At 39.3% G+C, this 23,576-nt stretch overlaps 1 protein-coding gene across 4 annotated transcripts in view; it reads left to right on the top strand.

The window, feature by feature from the left end:
- Positions 1 to 23,576, top strand: part of Osp (myosin phosphatase Rho interacting protein outspread) — a 164,107-nt gene that overhangs the window by 44,193 nt on the left and 96,338 nt on the right. For all 4 annotated transcript variants that reach the window (XM_083107644.1, XM_083107643.1, XM_083107646.1 and 1 more), the window contains exon 2: positions 5,040 to 5,120. In XM_083107644.1, coding sequence (XP_082963770.1) covers positions 5,040 to 5,120 — 81 coding nt within the window. The remainder of the gene's footprint in view (positions 1 to 5,039; positions 5,121 to 23,576) is intronic.

The raw sequence follows: 23,576 nt of genomic DNA, 5'->3' as shown, positions 1-23,576 counted from the left end.
AGAGAAGAGAAACGTTAGAATCATATCCGCCGACTATATAGACCGAGACGCGCGAAACGACGTGATACGAGAAGACACGTTCATCCTGTCAAGTGACGTGCGTGCGTGTTTGTTTGTCCTGTCCTTCAAACAGCGTTTTTCCACAGCGGGGCGCACGTCGTTATCGTGAAAGTGCGTGCAATCGTGCGACGATAATCACGCGACGCCTTGTCGTAGAAAACGTGTCGATAATGCCCAATGTCGAGTGGAAATGATTGATGCAGGGAAAACGGAGAAAACTCTGCATCATGTTCGGGAAAAGTAAACGTTTCGAGAAATCAATGATATTGATTTTTTTTGCAAGAATGGAACAGGACATCGAGAGAGATGTTTACGACGCATACATCGTTTCCTTTAGATAATATCTTCGATATTATAAGTAATTAAAATACTCAGAATTTAATGCAATTAAAGTGGATCAAAAATAAAAATATAAACTAAAAGGAAAAATGTTATATAATGATACGAAGATGTCTAGAAGAGATAAAGCAAAGTATAACTAGAGCTTTTCTGTAATTATGAACATCAGTTAATTAAGTCATTCAAAAAGATCTCTCTTAGAGATGCTTACAACACATACATCATTTCCTTTAGATAATATTTTGGATATTAAATAATTAAAATACTCAGAATTTAATGCAATTAAAGTAGATTAAAAATAAAAATATAAAATAAAAGGAAAAATGTTTATATAATGATACGAGGATGTTATCTAGAAGAGATAAGGTAAAGTATAGCTATAGAGCTTTTCTGTGATAAACAACAGTTAATTAATTTATCGAAAAAGTTCCCTTTTTTATTTTTAGAATGAGTGTATTAGTTTTCTATTTTTATAGCGAATTAGAAAAATGGATTTACACGTTCCTGCTTCATTTTTTCTTCGATACACTTCACGCGAATTTTTTCTCTATCGAGAATTACGCGTACGCAGTATCTCCGACTTGCGTGAATGTTGAACGTTGAATAATTAAGAAAACGGGGATTAAAGGAGGATTTGCGTGCGAATGTTAGGAAGAGCGTATTTTTTATCGATCGATTTGCGATATCGCGCTTGAGGCGAAAAATAAACTCTCGTTATCGAAGTCGCGTGTATCGCAATTAAAGATGTTTCGATTGGCGAATAGAGGCAGGATGTTCTTTTAAACTTCTCTAATATCCCTCGCCCCCCCTCTCTCTTTCTCTTTCTCTTCATCCTCCTACGATCGGCAGATCGCATCGCGCGATAACGGTCGAGGTGGGGACGGGTTTCCAGTACACACGGGGATTCGTTCGATCCGCGGGCACCGGATGTGGGATATGCTGGCGACGAGACGCGTGGGATTCCTCTCCGCCGCGGTAGACGACCGGACGACGAGGGAACTTTCCCACTGACTGAGTGGAGAACGAAGTTTTCGGAAGACTATCGGGTCTGAAAAATTACAGCAACAATCCCTAACGAGACTCTCTCTTTTTTTCAGATGTCGAAAATTATTTAATTAGATCGGTGGAATAAAAAACCGCATGCTTCGAATCTTCTTTTCAAGATCTGTACGTTGAAAATTTCATTTTTATTTTAAAATCGATAGAAAATTAAGCACGTACATTTTAAAAACTTCTAACATTATATACCTCGTATTCTGGTTTTATTAGAGAAAACTCGTTTTTATGTTGCAGCGAAACTCATACATATCAATGTAATTTCTATTTTCAAATTTACCGATCTCTTCGTTTGTTTTATTTAGAACGATTAGTAATTATAGTCGGGGAGAACTAGTTTAGTTTCTAATTAGTGAAGATCAGACATAAGTAGAAATTTATTACTTTCTAGTTATATCAATTTATAATCCGTTAAAAGTCTGGAAAGAGAGTCTCGGGAAATGGCGGAGGATTTTTAAATTCTATTCGCGTGGCGACTTTAATATTTCCGGGAACAAGAGGAGGGAGGACAAGTTCTCAAGGGTCGTATTCAAGGAAACATATATTTCCGGCAAAAATCATAGCCACTGATTACGAGCGATGCTTTCCGCATTTCAAGTCCGCGAAAGAATCAAATGCCACGCACGGCGGCAGCGAATTAATGCTCGCAACGGGATCTTCTTATTGGGCAGGCATCGCTCGCGACACGCTCTGTTTGGCTAACGAGGCGGCGGACGTGGCAGCGGACCTTTAATTGCTTTAATAAAGTATAGCTCGGAGCGCCGCGTTGCAATTCTCGTCTCGGAGAGGCCGAGGAGAAACACGAGAACGCGGCACCTACGTCGCCGTTAGTAACGCGACGTGGGGGCACGTATACGTCTCGGCCTTATTAGATATTAGAGGCGTAGCGGGACCCGGGCGGATCTAGGTCGCGTCGTTTCGAGCTTAAGGACTGGCAAGGACTCCGGTCCGCGAAGCGTGCCAAGGACGACCAGAAGGAAGCGGTCCACCCGAGCGACTCGCTGTCCAATTATTGTCAATTGTAAGACAAGTGTCTCCGATTGCATAACGTCGCGATAGGCGCATTCGAGTCGAGCCGCTCGAGAAAGAGAGAAAGAGAAAGAAAATCTCTTGAATTATCCTTAATGAACCGTTTGAAGAAGTACGATGTTTTTACCAAGCGTGAAAAAATCCGATGATTGCCATGACAGATCCGAGTTGTTGAAAACCGCATCGCGAATTAGCGTGATAAATGGTAATGCGAGTACAATTTCCGCATCTTGAAATTAATAGCGTAAGCTGTGTTCTCCCTTTTAACTACAGATTTATTGCCTAATTTACATGCTCAGATTGAACAAGTGATTTGAATCGAATTTTATAAAGACATCTTCATTTTCACCTAAACATAATTTATTAGAATTACCAATATTTTAATTACTATATTGAAAAAGCGTGTTTCTTTAATTTTACCCGGTGATTGCGGGAAATTTCATTCATTCATACTTTAAAAATTTATTCGTGAAAAAATTACGAAGTAAAATATTGCGTTAGCTTACTTATATTGAATGGTCTTCGTAGAATATTATTTCATATAATGATATCTTATCGATGCATTTTAATGACTGATGATACGCTATAATAGGATGGTTTATGGTTCGCTACGTTCGTGCTGTCAGTACGTGACAATCAACACGCCGGAAGTTAATTGTGAATGTGCGACGAGCGACAGGAAATCGTGCAAACCGGACGGAAAGCGGTTAAACAGAGCGTAGGTACTCCGGGTTCATCGGAATCGATTCAGTCGACGCGAAAAGGTGGAATTTTATCGATGATTCACAAAATATCTCGCGTTATTAATGTACCAATCATTAGGCGACTTTCGATTAGCCTTGCGCTTTTCAGCAAATATTTTTTCAATATAAGCAACAGTGATCACGGTCGACGAGATAACTGGACCGTAAATCCGGCGTTTGACATTCTTATACATGAAATAGCATAGAAAGTTTCTCTGGCTTTTATTTACTTGTGATATTTGCGAATCGAGAAGATCCGTTTAGTCGCGTTTCACGGACATTTTTTCCAAATTTCTTAGATGAAATATTTAATCCAAGAATGAAAAACATCTCTGTGTATAAATTTAAATTTAAATTTTAATTTAATTTAATTTTTATTTTATTTTGAATTTTAAAATCAAATTTATTTCTTATTTTAATTTTAAAATCATGTCTCACATAAAATCAATATAAAATATGCTTCCAGAGTTTTGAATCTTATGATGCAGAATCGCTTCGTATCTAACCAGCTATTTATTTTACTCTGATATGGAAATCATCTAGATAGGCGATTAGATTTTTTTCAAGAGTTTTATGTACATTGAAAATTAAGTTATACTCCCTCTTCTCTTCTAATCACACATATTCTCTTTCATCTATGCGCTTGTTTATCTCGCGTACGATGATCCGGGCTCGCTCGTTCGTTGACTTCGGCATGTGTTTGCTGTTTAGATATCGAGTGTTTTTGTCGCGGATGTCCGACGCTCTCTTTCGTTTCATCCGTACAACGAAGCGCCATAATTTTCCCGAAGGGGAGAGACCGCGGAACGCCTCTCGTAGAGCAGCTTGCCTTTATTTCTCCATAAAACCGAGCGAATTCTCGTTCTTACCGCGATCCTTTCGCGAGAGATGATCGCATCGTTTCGAGATTGCCGCGCAATGGGAGACGACGTATTACTTCTTCGCACGAGAGAGTGGCCTTTTTGCCAGTTTGGCCACGCCGGCCATGCCGCTTCATCGCGTAACCGCGACGCGATGACCATTATCTACGGTATTATCTCCTACGAGGTTATAACGAGTGTCAAATTATTGCGCACTGATTGCTGCATGTAAGCGCGCGAATGCTTGCGACTTCGCATGTCGGATAAGCCTTTGAACGCTCCAGAAAGACGTAGATTTATTTAAGTTGATGTTGCGCTCGTTACACTCTAGTTGCAACTTTACGCAATTGTACGATGGCATTTTATTAGATTAAGCGCATTAGATATGAATTTGATTGCTAGCGGATATAGAGTGGTAATTTTTCGAGGATAGAGGCTAATAATTTTTTCCAATGCGGACGCACATTAGTAAATTATGAAAAGTTTTAGAATTTTCCACTTCAATAAATCATTTTTAATCAAACTGTCTACAAGGTTTTCATCTCATATTTATTAGGGTGATACGTTTTCGGAAAGTTTGCGAATAATGCGGTAATTTTTGTGGTTGATGATCAGTAAACTCATTACACTTGATAAATGTCTAATGCTTTAAGATTCTTTAGAGAGTTCACTGTCGTTTCTCCTTGATTCTTTTTTTCTCTCTTTATTTCATTCTATTTCTGACATATATCGTACTTTTTTATCTTAGAAAATTGTTATATATATTATTCCCTCCATCAATTATTTCAATTAGGAAATTTTTGATCAACTTGAAATCAACTATTTTCTCTAAATTATTAACATATACGTACATATATTTCTTCCCTTTTCTTTAAAAATCAATTTCAAGCTATCTTATAAAACAATAATATATAACCAAATATATTTATAAATCAACTGTTTCTCGTTTCAGGCTACAAGGAAGATTTCCAAATGTGGATACCTGTTCGTCGCGCCTGGATGGGACTTTTCAAACCCCCTGAACCGGACAAAAGTGAGTTTTTCTTCATTCTTTGTCTAAGAAAGACTATCTTTTTTCAATTTATAGACGTTCATTGAATTACACGATAGGGGCAGTAGAAAAAATTGTTGATTGCCGGATCGCGCCGCGATCGATTCCATCGATCACTTCCGTTTTGATGCTCAGGGCTACACTATCGGCCGATCGCGTTTATCGATCGCAGGAGATCGCGCCGCGAGATGTAGATCGAGCCGCGCAATTTGCTCATTATCGAGAAAGTGAGGATAAGCGGGATGCCATTTCTTCTCTTCGTATCCTTAGCTCGCCGGAAAGACCCGCGCGATACGTTTTTTCACTTGTGATGAGATTCGCGCGCGCGGTTCGCTCCGCGAAAACGTGACTACGAGAAACACGTATATAAACGAAATCGTTCCGGCTTTATTTTACATTTATGGCGGCGCGTGCACGCGCGCACGAATGTTGTTCCTTTCTAAACTTTCTCCGACGTGAAACGGTCGTTAACACTTTATATGAATACGCTTTTTTTTTTCATTTCGACCTATCGGTCGCGCTGGTGAATCGCAATTTTTCCGAGACAGAGCTTACCGACGTTTTCGACCTTAGTCGCGGTTGGATTCGCCAAGAGATGCAGAAACACGAATGCCGGCTCGTCAAGGTGTCGGTCGTATGATTTATGCCCGTTTAATGAGACCGCCGATAAACAGTTTCCTTCGGCTGTTGCAATTTTCTCTGTCAAAGATCGTCGCGACATGTGCTATTTGATTGACGTGTCGAGAATCCGGGGACAGTACCGTTAATTGAAAACGTGATGTCGAGAGGAATGATTGACCTTATGTAAAAATTATAATAATTCATAGAGTCGCAAACGTTGTTCCATACGGTAACCTTTAAAAACAACCGGTGAGGTTCTGATTATAATACGTATAGAAGAGAGATTGCTTATTAATTAAGAAAAAGTGGCGGTGCCGCGATATTCTTGAATTATGAAGAAAATGTCAAGCGAGAGATATATTGTTGAATCGTTGCTATCAAAGATCAACAATAACCTTTAGTTGTTGCGAAGCTGCGTTTGTTTATCACCGTATTACGAGAGTTTCGTATAATTTTTTTCTTTTAGAAAATATTGCATGTAATTATCATCAATAGTATATATTTATGAATTAAATTGTTCGCGGGTAAATGCCAAGGAACGCAATTTCCTCGCGCGTTTGACGTTGATGTCTTTAAAGAGTGAGTGTATTCTTGATTATAGATTAGAGATTTTTACAAGATCGATAATTATCGACATGTATCGAGAGTATTCGTACTGCTTGCGAGACGCATGAGTAGAAAGCGGTCTTATGGTGACCGTCTCTGGCCTCGATCTTGATCTCTCGCTCGCTAATCTCACGTGTGATGTTTCATGACAGGCCGACCGTTTCGATTTTTATTACGATTTTTCAATTTATCCCTAATCAAGAGCGCTTTCACGGAGTATCGCATGTGAAATTCCGATAGCGATTCTCTCCGACGAAAGCACAGTTTCATTCGCGCGTTGTGAGTTTATTTTTTATTATTTTATAATTTTATTTTTTTATTTTTTATTATTTTATAATTTTATAATTTTATTATTTTTTAATTATTTATTATTTTATAATTTTATAATTTTTTTATTTTTTATTACTTTATAATTTTATTATTTCTTAATTTTTTATTATTTTATAATTATGGTCATGTTTTTTATTCTGCATACACTGTTAGTTTGACATTTGTTTCCCACGATACGAGTCTCTTTGCAATGTAGTATTTGTGCGTTCTTAATTCTTAAAAGACTTGAGGGCAGCGATAAACGTTTTCTATCATTTACTGCTACTTCGAGCCTCTGCATAAACCGCGCTTGTCATAAAAAGAGGAAGTTATTCGGTGAATGACTTCTCGGAGACCGTCTCGATTCCCTGCGACTATCTCGGTTAACTGTCGTCTCCGCGGTCGAAGGTATCATCGGGAGATTACGTGGACCGCGACGCGAATCCGTAAATCTCGGTCGTTGCGCTGCGGAGAAAGTGAATAATTAGAAGCCGCTTTAAGAACGTCTTAAAGGTCTTGGGAGCCCGAACAACGCAGCGGTGCGTAACAGTCATTAATGCGTGGTTACCGACTCTTTAATTAAGTGGACCCCGCTAATTCGTAAGCGAGGGTTTTCTCTCGTCCTCCCACTCGATGATATGTTTCATTGCCATGTTCAACAGTTTATTAAGCATTTCGATATTGTATCGATTAACGTTATTTTATCGTCCGACACTGGTACTCGAGAGACTCGGATTCTTGAAAGATTGTTACTTAATATTTTATCACATTCCTATCCCGGATTCTCTTCTCCTCGATGCAAATATTCACATCGGTTGGCAAACGTGCATATTTGTGATTTTTCATCTCATAGGTTTAGATCTGTCATTACCTTCATATCAAAGATTTATTACCCTTGGCTTATTTTAATATGAAAATCTGAATTTTTTCAGAAACATTAATATCTATCTAAATTTATCTATCTCAAAAATACAAATCTAACAAAAAATACTATAAATTGTGTTAAACATATATATTTTTTATTTATTTATCATTCATATTTAATTGAAATTTAATAGAATTGTCCATGACGTTTGATAAAAGTACTCTCAATTTACGTTTTATTTGATCAACTAGATAAGTTTGCGTTATTTATCTATTTGATATATCATTTTTATCGAACCGATCGTGATCGTCACGATAAGAGAATTCCCGGATTTGTTCGCGACTGATTGAAATTGAACGGTGCATAGTCGGTCCGTTTGCTTGGTATTTCGCACGTTTCAAATTTCACGACGATGGAATCATAATACAACTCATCGCAATATAATAAAGCGACGCCTCTATTTTCACTCCGGTAGTACCTCGAGGCACATCGAAGAGAAGTCGAATAGTGGTAGGAATCTCTCATAGGTCGTGAGATCGAAGAAGATCGATGGATCTCCATTGCAATATTGCGGTTAGAGAAATACTTTCGCGAGCATACGACTATTTGTGCGGCTGAAAATTACATTTATTCCATTCTCCTCTCGATTTCCCTCTGAAGTTGAAAGTCTTTCCTTGCTTAAAAAAGAAGGGGATATTTAATTTTTATTCAGATGAATTTCACACATACAATCGAAATGTATAATGATACGATGGGATATTTTATAGATCTATTAAAGAGCATTTTAGCATCTGTTTCTTTTATCTGTTATCTAACCAAAGGAGAGAACTCAATTTGCAATATTAATTCCCAGCAGGCATCATAAATTCTGTTAAGCTTTTGATGTCATGTAGAGTTTATATAATTTCATTTAAAGAGATCTTATACGGAAATTTAAAAAATTTACAAGAAAATAATGTTTTAATTATATAATCTTATGGGATTGATTTATATAACTGCATTTTTTAAGCCATATTTTTTATATCGTAATATTTAAAGGATTTTGCCGAGAATTAATATATATGTATACGTGTGAATTCTCGGTACTAGGATTTGACAAACCGTTGCACTTTGGTTTGAATGCACATAGTAAAAGCGCGAAAAAAATGGAAAACAATGAAAATCATTCGAAACTATCGCTAGAGTAAACGCGTCATTGCAAGATGACGTACTTACATGCGACAGTAAAACGCTCCGTTACACATTCACGATGTGTTTGCGTCGTTTTAACGACACCGTAAAACGATAAAGGTGCAACAACTCTGGCCATAACGCGCGGGCACTTCTTTTTATCGCGCAATAATATCGGTGAAAATAAACAACCTTCATATTACTCGTAAAAAGGTGAACTCTATCAGTCAACCGTGGTTATTGCTTCTTCGTGGTTCTTGTTACGCAAAGAGATTGCACGGTAATTTTGCCAAAGGAGCGCAAAATAATCCGCGATATGTAAATAAACATGCCGAGGCACGTATGTCGTGTTGCTGAAAATGCACACGGATTAATTTCAACGGCCGCGAACATGCGCCAATTGATAACAGCCGTATCAGTAATCAAAGTGACGGCGAAAGATAACACAACGACGGCTAATTCGTGAATTGCTCCAATAATTAAATCAGTCGCGATATTATTTTTCTTACAGAGATATTTTTTTTCTATAGTCGAGTCGCTCGACTTCGATTAATTTATGGATTCGGTAATAACCGATAGCTTATGAGGCAGAAATTTATTTGCAACGCATCCGTTGTGCACAGTCAGCTAATATTGATGCCGTATTTATTTCGCCACAGCGTTTTACACATGTTTCGTTAGCTTTTACGCAAAACAATACGCGTACGTTACGCAACAATTCGCTTCCGCGACACGATTTATTATCGTAATAAGCGCTATTATCGTTGTGAATAAGAAAGCGATACCATGCTTTCTTTAAAGAGTATCCTCCCGTTTCCCCCTGTACGTTCTATTGTCCCGATAGATACATATTCATGAAGTGACGACGCTTTGTTGCATAATCCATGTGTATTTTGTTGCGACACACCTATGACACCTGCTCGTTGTTACATTTGGCGCTAATCGGAAAGGTAAACACACTTATCGCACAGACAAGGCACGGAGAACTCGTGTCTTTTCGTTCTCGCGTTGACTGACTTCATTCTCGAGTGTTCATTGAAAGCAAAACGTCATATCTATTTTTTTATCGCGCAATTGTAAGAAACATACCTATCGTGATCGTCTCAGCGTGTTAAGTCAAATTTATAAGAATTGCCTTGGAATCAATTCCGATTTTCCATACTTTTTGTATATAAATCAAATTCTTGACGTGACAATATAACGTTTTATAATTATTGGAAAAAAATGTCACCGATATCATAAAAAATATTTGATAATAAATTGCATGACGGATTTCAAGTTAATATGAAATATTGATAAGATGTGTGTGTGTGTGTGTATTAAGAATGGAGAAAAAAATTTTCTCTTTGAAATATTTATCGAAGAAAAACGCAACTCGAGATTTGTCAAAGCATTCGTCGCAAAAGTGTTTTATGACATCAGCGAGGTATTCTGTATATAAGCGATAAAACGCAATATGACACGCGTCAAAATAATATAACTCGATAAAATATCATTGATAAGAATTGTCAGTCGGAACGTCAAACTAGTCGAGCGATTCTTCGCGACAATAATGATGACATCTTACCTCGCAATAAATTCAATTAAGAACGATCGAACCTAATTCCAGCACGTCACACTTATATCGTCCTCCTTTAATTATCCAATTAATGCGCTCACCTCGATTCATCGCGCTCGCCGCGAACGAGACTATCGGGATCCAGGGAATTCGCGAGATATTTTCCCAACGATGAGCGAGATGCAGATGGGACGATGAAACTAGCGCGCGGCGCATTCTAATGAATGGCGCAGGAAGCGCGAAAAAAGATCGAGGTCGGATGCGCGCGCGAAACATTCCCGTGTCGCAGATTTACATTGTACGCACGGCGCGTTTCCTTTCACTGTTTTTCTTTTCGGTCTCGCTGCGAAACCGTAAGTGTGTAAGTTGTTGCTCGCATTATTTCCAACATTCCTGACATGTGTACGTTCCGCGGTCTCAAAGATCGGCCGGCGTTAAGGTGCGCCGCGTATCACGTCTCGCACGATGAACGAGCCTCGTAAATCGCGACGTTAATCACAGCCGCACGAAATTGTTTACACGGCGTTTCTAATGGACGTTTAACGACTCCATTCCGCGATTACATTTGTCGGGGCCGAGAATGAGAGATTAATTTTTCGCCGCGAGTAAAAGCGAAAAAATGTACACTCGCATTTAATATAAATGTAGACACACGAAATATATATCAACAATTAAATTTTTATTTATCAGAAACTACTGATAAAAGTCGCGAGTTTTAATTGAACTACCTGTAAGCTTGTATCTTGTTTTTTTCATTTTTTTTGGAGATTATTGCTCCGAGAGAAAAAATTGAATAGCAGTGGAGGAATAATTTACGACTTTAATTAATAGATTGTTAAAATTTTATCCGAGCGATTTGATACAGTTTTATTATTTCGTTACGACAGAGTAGAATTTATTTCCGATGCGCGTTTCCGCGCGATAAAACAATTTAATCGGGCGCATTCGCGTTTCTATGCGCAGTCTTAATGAGCATGTTTCTGCTTGCAACGATGCAGTCGTCGCGTCTGCACGCGGCTTAAGACTGCAAAATGCATTTGCTTACAGCTGGCTCACGTACGTTCATATAAAACATCGCATTATTCGCGAGTTATGCCCCGTATGCACGTCGATGCTTCTCTTTTTTCGCTCTTCCCCCTCTTTGTGCTGCCTCTTAAAGTCTTCGAACAGCCCTTAGCGCACACATGCGCGTCGTCGCCCTTTGCTTTTCTTCCCTTTCCTTTTTTCCACCGCGACGAATGCAAATGTATCTTCGATCCATCCAAATCCGACGAAATATATTAGACGCGCGATTTTTGTAAGTGAAAAGAAAAAATTGCGGCCGATCGGGATTGCAATAAACGGCTCTCAGGAATCCGATGATATATAATAAGCCGAAATATATTTTCGCCTCTGTGAATCGCGCTTACCATCTGCTCCGACTTGCAAAAGTCCGCGACTCACTGTCGTTTCATCGCGCGGTGCTTTGCAACGTTTACGAGCGACGTATATCAGCGGTTTTCAACGCACCGCGCCTGCATCTCGGAAATGTTACTTATAGGAGGATTAGTTGCAGTAGTTATGGCGTTAGCACCAGTCCCGGAGCTTTTTGCTACATTCGCGCAGCAACTGGATGACTTTGAATGGGACATCCGGAGAATCTCGGTAACTAGAATTTAGTAAAGCGCAACTGATTCTCGATTCTACGATTACAATTGACGAGAAAGCAAGTGAACGTGATTGCGCGAAATCGCCACGTGAGCCTCTCACGTACAAGATATCCCTTGATCGGGAAAAATTTATGAAACGTTTATGAAATCGAGGGTCATCCGCGACGAACTCGCATTCGCCTCGCTTTCCATTAAAGAAAGCTGCAAAGAAAAACGTTTACACCACATTCGTCTCTTTAAATGTGTTTTTCAAATGCGATTTATATATTACATCAATTGTATTATATTAGCATTGTAAATATGAAACACATAGTCACAATTTGGATCGTAGAAGCAGGAACTTCTAGGAAACGGATAGAGAGAAAGATCGTAACAATATCGATAAGCAAAGGTTAGTGGGCGAATCAATAAATCGCCGTACAATTTAGCATTCGTGATTCTTTATAGCCATTTATCATGCACCTGCATAAATCATATGCGCATGATAAAAAGGCGCCCAAAGACTCGCTCGTTCGGTCTCCCGAGGCTCTTTGTGCGCTCCTTACGCGCGTTTCGAAAGTAGCGAGGCGAGGCGAGGTTCGTAGGGATCGGAAAGCGAAACAAAAGGTCCGGCACGCTTGTCGTGCTAAGCTAATTATCGATAAGGCAATCAATCTCTAGAACGCGCCGCGCTCTGGGTCACTAATGCCAACCTTCGGGCCAAGAGAGAAAGCAGTTTTGATTGGAATCATGTACCATCTGTCCCGCGATATTGTCGATATTAGCTGTGTTGTAGGATACGTATAATCTCATCATTTTTTAACACGTACGTATAATCTTGCGCACACGCGGTATCTCTCGTTACTATGGCATTTTGCATACTTTGACAACCTGAACTTTACACAAAATCGATTCGCGAAGCTTGTAAAGTAGATGGGGAATTTCCAACTAATTTTATATAATCTATGTACATAAGTGAAATATAAAATTCTGAATATGTCGGATTAATCAAGGAAAGAAGAATATTCCGTAATCATAATTATCGCGAATTTCATTTCATTGAATATCTCGTTTTGTAGAAACGAGATGAAATTTCATGCAAATTTTACAGCGACACATATGTATTAGTCGACGCTTTTTAATCGCGACGCCGATCTCATAAATTATATGGACCTCGATGCGCTTAATATGGATGTCGCTGTCACGAGGCGCCTCGAGAAAGACCGTGTTTAATCAAGTCTTTCATCAAGGTTGTGTCAACCACGAGGTCATCGGTGCCGATACGGGACACCGCCTATGTGTTTAAAGACGACGTTACAATCTTGTGGAACTCGTTAAAACGCCTCAGTTTGGCGTAACCAAAGTACCCGCCGCCGTGTACACGAGTATGTCGTGACTTCATCGTCTAGCACCTCAGAACTGTCTATTGTTCTATGAATAGAGCTCCGTTCCTTCCTAGAATTTTCGCTGCACTTCGTCAATCTCTCACCGTTTATACCAGAATGACTAAAATACATTAAATATGTCCACAGGAATTAGAATATAGAAATTTTAAAGCAGAAATTTTTCTTACATTAGGCTATTAATATATCGAAATGAAATATTCTTTATTCTCGAATAATCTCTTTAAGATAATCTGGCTTAAAATTATAAAAATATTATTATAAAAATTATTATAAAAATAATTCTAAAAATAATTCAAAATAATCTTATTATAAAAATAATTTCATCTTTTGACAAGAAAGGAGAACGATCATATCTTGTCGCAATTTGATGCAAAAATTTTATGTCTTTTTGTCAATTTTCTTCAAATCAAAATGACATTTTTTTGAATAACAATGAAATTAACATAACAAAAAATGATCGAAAATTTATTATATACGAAAATCGTATCTTAAGAAAAAAGATATCATACGTTAATATCATACGTTTACAGCCGAGTACTTTTAATTCATTGTTCGGTATATTTGCGTCGTAATAAGTCTGCGACAGAATTTTTTCTTTCAATCGTACTCTTCTCGTATCCTTCTATTTGTCTCTGCGGATTTCTGTTTGAGACGGAACAATAACAAGAAGAGAAGAGAAGAGAAGCGGAAAGAACGCACGCAAAGTTACGCAAGCGGTTGCTCTTCAACTGCCCCGCGCGTTACGCATCGACGAGGGAAAATGAAGCAAGTCAGCTTTGAAGAACCGTTCCGTTTTTTATATCGTACCGCGTCAGCTTGTTGCAAAAAAAGTACAGTGCATCTGTAGTACAACCGGGAATATTTTCTTCATCGGGAGACGTGAAATTAGGCATTACGTAACATGACAGCGGCTTTTTTCATTTTTTTCATATAACATTTTTTAATAAAAATAACATTATAATTTTCTAATTATTTTTATAATTACATTAATTTTAATTTTATAATTAATTTTATTATATTAATTTTATAATTAATATACATATAATATCTTTCTTTTAATAGAGGGAAAAATTACAGCAAGAAGTTTAACATTTAGAGAAATATTATTTATTTTTGTCTTTACAAAGTTTCCTGTATACAAGCTGTTTGTCCATTATATAAAAATTTTACAATTTCCATTTAATAAAAAAAGTTTGATATCTATTAGCCACATATAAAGAAATCTGATTTCACTGAGAGAATCGAGGAAGTCAATTCCTTCGTTGAATTGGTATGGCGAGTTTCTCGCTGTTTAGTTCGATCGGCGATTCGAGTCGAAAGAGGAGGCGGGAAGACCCGGAAGAACATGAGGAGGAAATCTTTATAACATACAACAGTGGGTTCGTCTCCTCGGTGAATAGTACACTATATGTTATTATGGAACACGCATGTACATTTAACTAGCGTTTACCTTGTTTATGCTTGACCTAAACCGTACGCGAAAAGAAAAGCTGACATTGAAAACTCCAATTAAGTTATTTATTTCTCTAATTTATTTTTTTAAGGAAACAATATTGAATTTTCCTATATCTTGTATATGCATGTATATCTTTTTAAATTTGCTAAAAAATTATGATGGGATTGTTTGAACCTCTTTAATTAAGAAATTGAAATAGTTTCAATCTTTTTTTAATAAATTATAAACATGAAAACATATATATCGTAAATGTATGAACACATTTCGAGCGATTAAGGACGACGAAAGAGGGCAATCACACGGGTTGCTGAGTCTCCCGAGGCATTGCTAGAGAAAAAGGGCGAGAGCCGAGAGCGTGCGAAAGCGATTCCCGCTGCGCGTGGAATTATTGTCCGCGTAGTTTAATCGTCGATAACGAGCGACCGCACGAGACGATACTTATTCTGTCGTCGTATAAGTGTGTGTACGACCGTGGCCGTGGAAAGACAATAAAACGGAATCGACGAGGGAAATGCGGTGTATCTGAGAAAAAGAGAGAGAGAGAGAGGCGTAATTGTCCTTCTTCTCGCGTTATCAGCGCGGGCCGATCTCACGAGCGGGCGCCGTTTTCCAGCGACGATAATATACGTCGTCCTCTTTCGATGCATCGATCGATCGAAGCCTCCTGCTCGTTTGCGGATTTACGAACTCAACCGTACGCGAACCGTAAGGAAACCGTTGGAAAGCCTTTCCCGTGAGAGTCGCTTCGAGAGGATCGAGTCGGACGAGTTCCTCGACCTGCCTCTCGTTCCTCGCGGAATCGCACAGATGCGTAAACGATGCATCGAGAGGAATGGAATTTTTTCTCCGACACGAGGGAAATGGAAACGAAAGCAAACACATAAGCTTTTAGGTACGACTCTGATGCGGTTGCTGCTGCACGTTCCATGATTTAACGTTATAAGAGCTATTATCTCGATATAATTGGTAAGGTGTGGTTTATATACGTGTCTGTGTGTGCGTACTTTCTATTAATATAATTGCCCCAAGCTATCTCCATGCATTATAAATTTTGGATTAATATCCTCATCCCGAGGTTAATAATGTACGCATGTAAAACGGTTTACTTGTAAGTATGAAGCTCCGCTATTAGAATAAAATGTCAGAAAATAATAAACATGTCTATCAAATATTTCGATAATCCAAAGTTAGCATTCTGCGTTATTTTCCGAATGTTCACCTGTGATTTATAATCAATTTAATTATTATTCTCATAAATATGCTTTCTTTTTCTTTTTCATCAAGGACTCTGCTAAAATATACTCGTTGCATTTTGTTAAAACTATAGAAAATTTTGCGTGAGATACAAACATTATTTTTAAAGAATCTACATTTTTTTATGTGTGAAAATAAATTCTTCAATTCTCTCCCCTTGTCTCTTTATCGCCTATTCGATTTATTCACCTTATATCAAGGCAAGGATGAGGACGTCGCCATCGGTGAGAAGAATTGAAACGTGAAATTTCATTTGCTCGCGTTGCTTCCCCCCTCCCCCTTGTTCTGTTAGCCGTGGGACAGCCAGCGTATCCGCGAGGGATCTACGAGAGCAAACACGGTGCGCTAATTAGATTTCCACCTGCCAACCGCGCGGCTCAAGGCGAGCGCACTCGATGTTGCGCAGCGCAAAAAAAAGCACTGTGCGCGGAAACGGCCGGTTAACCGGCTGTTTGATTTCAGTCGACAGTCACTGATTACGAGCGACGATGAAACCATATGGTGACGATCGAGCGGGTTGCTAGAAACTTGCGGTGGCGGCGACGGCGGGAACCATCTGCGAGAAGAATTAGCGTCGATTGGTAACGGCTGATTTTGCTTATGTAATTGGTCGATCCGTTTATTATCGAGAATCACTCAATTAAGTGGAAAGTTCTTCTAATGTAATAATACGGGGGAGAGATTATGAATGCGAAAGAGGATTGCTTTAATATTAGATAATCACAAATAACGGTGCACAAATATATTTTAACATGAAAAAAATTTGATAATATATAACTTTTAAGTACCTATTTTTTATTGTTAAACAATATATAGGTTTTTTAAAGATCTTTATCTTGAAAATGGGCGGGGGAGGAGGAAGTAGGTGGGAACGATAAGGAAATTTCGAGACTATTTAATGATTATTTAATAAAATATTTATTAATTATTTTAATATTACGATACTACCGATATATATTTATTTATCATTAATTAAATTATTTATTGATATAATACTTTATACTTGTTAGTATTAAACTTTTTATTATATGACACATTCTGACGAATACTTATAACTTTTATTCGATTATATAGTTTACGGTTGATCTTTAATGTTCGATTGTGAAGAATACTTTTCTGAAGAAAGATCTTTAAATAAGAGGTGATCAGCTTTTCTCAATACTCATCACGCCTCGTGCTTTATATCGTATACATTATTGAGAATTTACTGCGTGGGGTTACATGAGAACGTTTGCCACTTATGACAAAAGCAGGTAGGCAGACAATCGCATGTCATCGAGTGCAAATTAAGATTGGCGTTCTTTACGACACGAGGCCGGAGAACTCGATTTTAAAATTCACTTTCATCACAATCGCTCGCGAGTGATACACCGAGTGTAGTCTTGCAGTAGAATATTGATGGAGATCAATAGATTAAATTAGAAAAAATATTATGAATAGATTGCACAAAAAATTCTCGTCAACTTTCATTTATAATGCCATGCATTGGAATAATATATCTCTAATCGTGTTAATCTTACAAAATTAAGCCATAGATTAATTTCACGTATGTACATCATAACATTTTGGATGAAAGAAATATTCAGGAATTATCTTAAAATATTTAATTCATGACGAAAAATCAGATGCGTGTGTTTTAACGGACGTCAAGTCGGACTCGATAAATTGCTCCACTTTTCTAGTTCACGTTGCTCCGCCTCGAAGAGATTTATCTATAGGTATAACTAATCTCTGCGTCTCAGGTGCTTCCATCGCGCGTCAATGGGTTGGCTTCTCGAGACTGTTCGATCGAAGTTCTTATTAATGACGAGAGTACATTCGATCGGAATTTATCTGATCTAATACGCCATTCGTGACCGAGTGTATCATGGACAAGTCGATGGCTCGACCAATCCGATTACTCGATCGAACCAAAGATAAAGCGTTATATATCTGTGGCAATGCCATGCAACATGCGCTAATTAGATGCTGTCGATGCTTTATTCCTTAATAACGTAGGGTGTTACACGGATATCAATCAAAATTCCAAATAAAAAGTATACGTTTATTAATAAGATAAATTTCATATATATATTTATTTCATTTAAGAAAGATTAGTTTTATATTAGCGATGTTAATAAATATAAATCTTTAAATGCAATTAAGATGCTTCAGGAAAAAAATGAGACAAATTTTCTGCAAATGAGACACGTCAGAATCATCCATCATCGCCTTAGCATTTAACATGTTGAGTGATAAAGAATGATTAAAGTGCCGGACGGTAAAGAAAGCAAACGGCATGTCCGAGGAATCGCGAACAGCGAAATTGAAATATCGAACAAGTACGTGTTGTTGGGCTCGAAATTAATTCGGATCAAGTAACGGTAGAAACGAAGAGGAAGAAGACACTCTTTCCGACAAGCCAATCAATTCACATTTATAACTTCGCGTGCGAGTTTAACGCGATATAGACACGTGTATCCCTAACGAAGCGTAATTAATTTATATCGATTCGTTGCCACGGTTGGAAATATTTATTTCCGTCGCTAACGGATTAAATTCCGGCTGTTACGTAGTGAAGGCGAGGAGAAAACGAACACGTCGTATACTTGGCACGAAGATTCTTCTCGCTTATTTATCTTTTTTTCGCATTTGTTGATCCAGCTGCTCCTAATCCTGTGTGTGTATAGAGTTACTATTCGTGTAACGCTATTACGATCATAATTCATGACTGTCGCGATTGCGTCACCTCTGATACATCATCGGTGAGATGCAGGAAGTTCTCTCGACGCTGCCGTTCTCGTGAATAATTATTCGAATAATGATATTGTGTTTCTTGCAATTTTATAATTTTGCCGTGTACTATTGTGCTTGATTAAACGACTTGCTTGAAAATATATAACAGCTCTAATAAAAAAATAAACATTAACTATGATTTAATTTATAAACCTCTGCGTAAACTTTTTTAGAGAGAAATTTTCATGTTAGAAAGAAGAGCTTTGAAGAGCCTCTTACGGAATACTGTTGAGAACGCTGGCGTGCATAAAAAGATGCGAGCAAAAATAGCTGAGCGCATAAAAATTTCCTTTACCCTCGACGATCGATGAAATTCGCGATACACATTTTCGTGAAATTAACGAAATCGAATCTCGAGTGTGGCGCTCTTAACCTGGAATGTGAAGGATCGCGAGCGAATCACCGCTCTCCGGGGCTCGTCAAGGTGGTTCGGATGACAGGGACTGAGTCATTCCCTCGATCGGTCGGTCAGTCCAACGACTACATTCCGCTTCGGTGAGATATACGGTTTCGCGAAAAAACGCGCTCACCGGCGAATATCCTCGGTGAGAGAGCGTGACCGCGAATTCCGTTGCTCTCGTTTTAATATCGAGCCGCAAGGACGATGTCGTCTCGTCGTCATCCGCTCTCGAGACACCTTGAATTTTCAGTCGACCTATAACGCAACGGGAATAACAAGAAGGATCCGGGGTACTATTATCCGCTATTCACCGGGCGTTCCAGGTGCGAGAGGTGATCCTCGAGATCGGTAGGCGAGGTAATCCTCGATATACACCGACTACCATGTAATGCTCTCGTTCACGGGCCAAATATGGACTACGCCTTGAGTTCGATCGCGTGTCGCCGAGGAGGGGGAGGGGGAGGGGAGAAGGAAAAAAATCGTAACACGCACGCACACCGCTGTCGCGAATTATGATGTACGGTCGCCTTAGCCGGACGACGTTGTTATTTACTGTGAGTCGTTCTTTTTACCGTGCCCCGTGCGCTATAAATAGCGATCTCTCTCAACGACGTTGAAACGCGAATTGCGTAACGCACAAAAAATCACGCCGACGCCGCCGGAGATTCGCGTGATCGCGCGCGATTAACGCGAGGGAGATTAAGGCGGAAAAACTTCGATCGTCGATCGCCATTCGGAGTGAAAATGAGAGGTACCGCGAGTCGAACCTCCTTGAAAAGGTCGCGAGGAGGTGGCTGCGAGAGGTCGCGAGGTTTCACCGATCGCGTAGATGAGGAGAATGATAATGACGAGAGGGAATAGGAGGAGGGAGGACGAGCAGAGACTACGAATACATGATGAGATTCGCTTTGCCGAACGGTGAAAGCGATTCTCCACTAATGCTCTTCCTTGCCGAGGACTTTGAATACTATTCATACGCGTGCTCAAGTCTCGCGGACTTCCGGTCATCTCGGCACCTCGGACGTGTACCTATCTTTGCGAAAAATTTTAACGGACTTCCATGATCATAAAGAATAGCGTATATGCTGTGGAACGCGAATCATCACTTGTTTAACAATTAATAATCGTTTCTATTGCGTTTTTCGATGATGGAGATAAAAATAATAATAATAAATCAATGGGAGGGAGAGTAAATTCAGTACTAATCATTAATAGCGATTTTTAAATGGAAAGTTTATTCGAGAAATCTAACATTTCCAAGCTTCAACACCGTTTGATAATTTTTCCTTCATCTGTTTAATTGTGTATATGAATATGTAATGTACTTATTCATTGATTAATCTCGATCAGCCGAGTAATTCCGCGTTCTCTGCAGGATGTTGCATTTCTCGCGCCTTCATCGCTTATTTGTAAACAGGATCGGAAATTAGGTAGGACAACACAGCCAAGATACATTAGAGAATCCGTTGGAGATTCTGTTGAACGACGGAGCCGCAGGTTGTAATCGTGATCCTTCGAGGCGGTCTTATCTGTATAACTGTACCTCGTTCACAGCAGTTTACCATCATCGCCGTCGCCGTCATCGTTGGCGATGACGGCGACGACGACGATGATGACCCTATCTGGAGAAATCTCCGCTCCTCAATCGCCGGGTCGATCGTCGGGTACGCGCCTTTTTTTCCGCGGCAACTTTGATTTTTGTTGAATATCCGATTAGCCTTAGCTGGCTTATATAACGGGCGCACACGTAATCCACTTCCGTTACGTCAAGTGATTACGCCAGTCCTTGAGCGTGACATTGGCGATTTCTAGAGATGTAGTATTAGAAGGAAATTACACACGTCTAAGATATATGCATTCTTTTCTCTTTTAATATTAACTTGTCGGAATCTATTACAATAAGATCGTGGAAAAGATTTTGTAATACTTTATTTACTGTATGAAACTGTGTTTGATAGAAATGTATTATTAATAATGTAATATATGTGTGGAATATTCGACATATATTTTATTACAGCAAAATCGATGGATAACTATTACAATATTTAATTAATATTAATTAATTAATTAATTAATTATTAATATTTAATTAAATATACCGTGAAATAAATAATAACATTTATAATAATATTTATAATTATATGTCCTCCTACTTCCTTTAGATATCATAACTTTTACAGAAATTGAAACTGGATAGATCTTTCTATTTCATTCTAAAGATTGGTGATTAAAGTAATTCCATTTTGCCTTGTTACAAATCTATGTTACATTTATATTTACGTGATGCGTTTTTACTTCCATGGAGAATAAGTAAGAGTGAGGAATACGTAAGGAATCTCCAAAAAAAGTGCAGATCGCGCACGTGCTATAAAGACGTGACCGTAATCCTTCGAGGTGGTCTTATCCCCGTAACTGTACCTGCCGACAGCGGTCCACCGACGAGTGCCCATCGCGGCTACTATTAGCGATTCTCCCGTTAGGATAAATACGTGCCAGGCGCCACGCAGGATCTCGGCGATTAACGGCCGATTAACCGTGGTGCGCCGGCCATTTCGAGATTTTATGGAAAGTAGCTGTTGGAATTTATATATATATTCTTCCCCTCCCCCTCTCTCTCTCTTTCTTTCTCTCTCTAACCGCATTGTGTCGTTACTTGTATGTGAACGTGCGGTTGAGAATTGTCAACTTGTAGTATTCGTTCTCATGTTTCTCCTATCGATCCATTTTCTGCTTTTTTCTCTAGACCTCTCGATGATTTCTGCAGTAATTTTCATACTATATACATGTACTATTTTTTTTTAATGGAGTCTCATATTGCCAATTATGAATTAAATTTGTTTGTAAGAATTGAATCGAGGTCACGCGTGCAATTGTTCAGTCAATTGTAGGGAATTCCTAGTTAATTTTGATTGACTATTAATTGACGTGAGAAAAGAGGTCGGAAGTCGATTGCGAGGAGCGTGATATTAACTCGAGAGGATCCGCATTTATAACGAGTATAATGTGCGCCCGAGCCCTTACTCGGATAATTAAAAACTGATCATTAATAAATATGCCCATCCAGGCAACTTCCGCCTAATGAGAAATGTTGATGAGGTAAAATTTAGAGTCCAGTTATAGGGAAAGGAACTTGAGCATTTTTTTATAACAGATAAATTTGCAGAATTTGTACAAGTAAAAGTACATGGCATATATATATTAACACACGTATAATTTTATAAACATGTAAATTAAAAAAATAGTCCCACACATTTAATATTACTTTAAAAACTATTATTATAAAAATTTAATCTAAATTTCATCCTTTTGCAGAAGAGTTAATAGAGAATCAATCAATAGTTTTTATCAACTTTAATCAAGATGCGACAATCGCTCTCAAGATTCTAAAGTCTCCCTATAACTCATCCACTCTGCTAATCCGTAACGACACGCGTTTCACAATTGCCTCGATCGATCGATCGATCGATGGATCCCGCGACCGACCTCAAGTCGGCTCGTTATCGCGCCTCGAATCTACGATACCCGATGTTGTCGCCGGTGTAGATCGCGACACATCGGGCGCGACAGTAGGTGACTCAGCGCGAGGCGGCCGCGAGGAGACGGGAGGATGCTGCGCTGGATCAGCTGGCTTTTTTTCCTCCTTCGGGAGGGTTGTGCACGCGGTGCACGCCGCGATGCAATGGCACGGCGCTCTCGCAGGTGCAGGTTACGCTCACGTCGCGCGGCGACTCGCGTCGCTCGGTGCCGTTTGTCGGCGGTGACGTCGTTCCTCGTCGTGATGGTGCCCGGCTCTGATGGTGGTGTTACGGTAGGTTATGCCTCGCATTCCTGCCGAGGTCGACGAACCGAGACGATCCGCCGCCGCCGCCGCAGCCGCGTTGCTCGCCACTGTCCGGCCTGCCTTGCCCTTTCCTTTCCCTTCCCTTCCCTCCCCGCCTCTTTCTCTCTCTCCCTCTTTCTTTTCCCTTTCTTTTCGTCCTTTCATCCCGCTCTCGCCGACGACGACGGCCACGGTCACGGCGAGTTTCGCGTAGCCGTTTCGCGACAGAGAAACACTTCCTCGTGCTACTCCTCCCACACTCTCCAGGACGTTCCCTACGTGCGACGGGACACTTCCGTCTGTTTCTGTCCCGCGACGGCGAAATCAAGGGTCTCGTGCGTTACGCTTAATTATCCGCCGGCGGTCCGCCTCGAGGATCACCGGTGAGAGTCTAATTAAGGAATATGTTGCGTGAGACTAGGATGTATGAAGAAACGTACATGCTGTACTACTGCCTTCGCTATAATAAGCAATTCGCGGTGTATGTCTCTTTTAGATCCCCGTCTATTTTCTAGACCCCATGCACGGTATAAATAATTCATGAATTGTGGGTAATTCCGTTCTTATACA

This window comes from Camponotus vicinus, unplaced genomic scaffold, assembly GCF_025532165.1.
Source record: "Camponotus vicinus isolate PSW18456_S1 unplaced genomic scaffold, iyCamVici1.0 SCAF_9, whole genome shotgun sequence".
Lineage (NCBI taxonomy): Eukaryota > Metazoa > Arthropoda > Insecta > Hymenoptera > Formicidae > Camponotus > Camponotus vicinus.
This window is presented reverse-complemented; position numbering and strand designations above follow the sequence as displayed.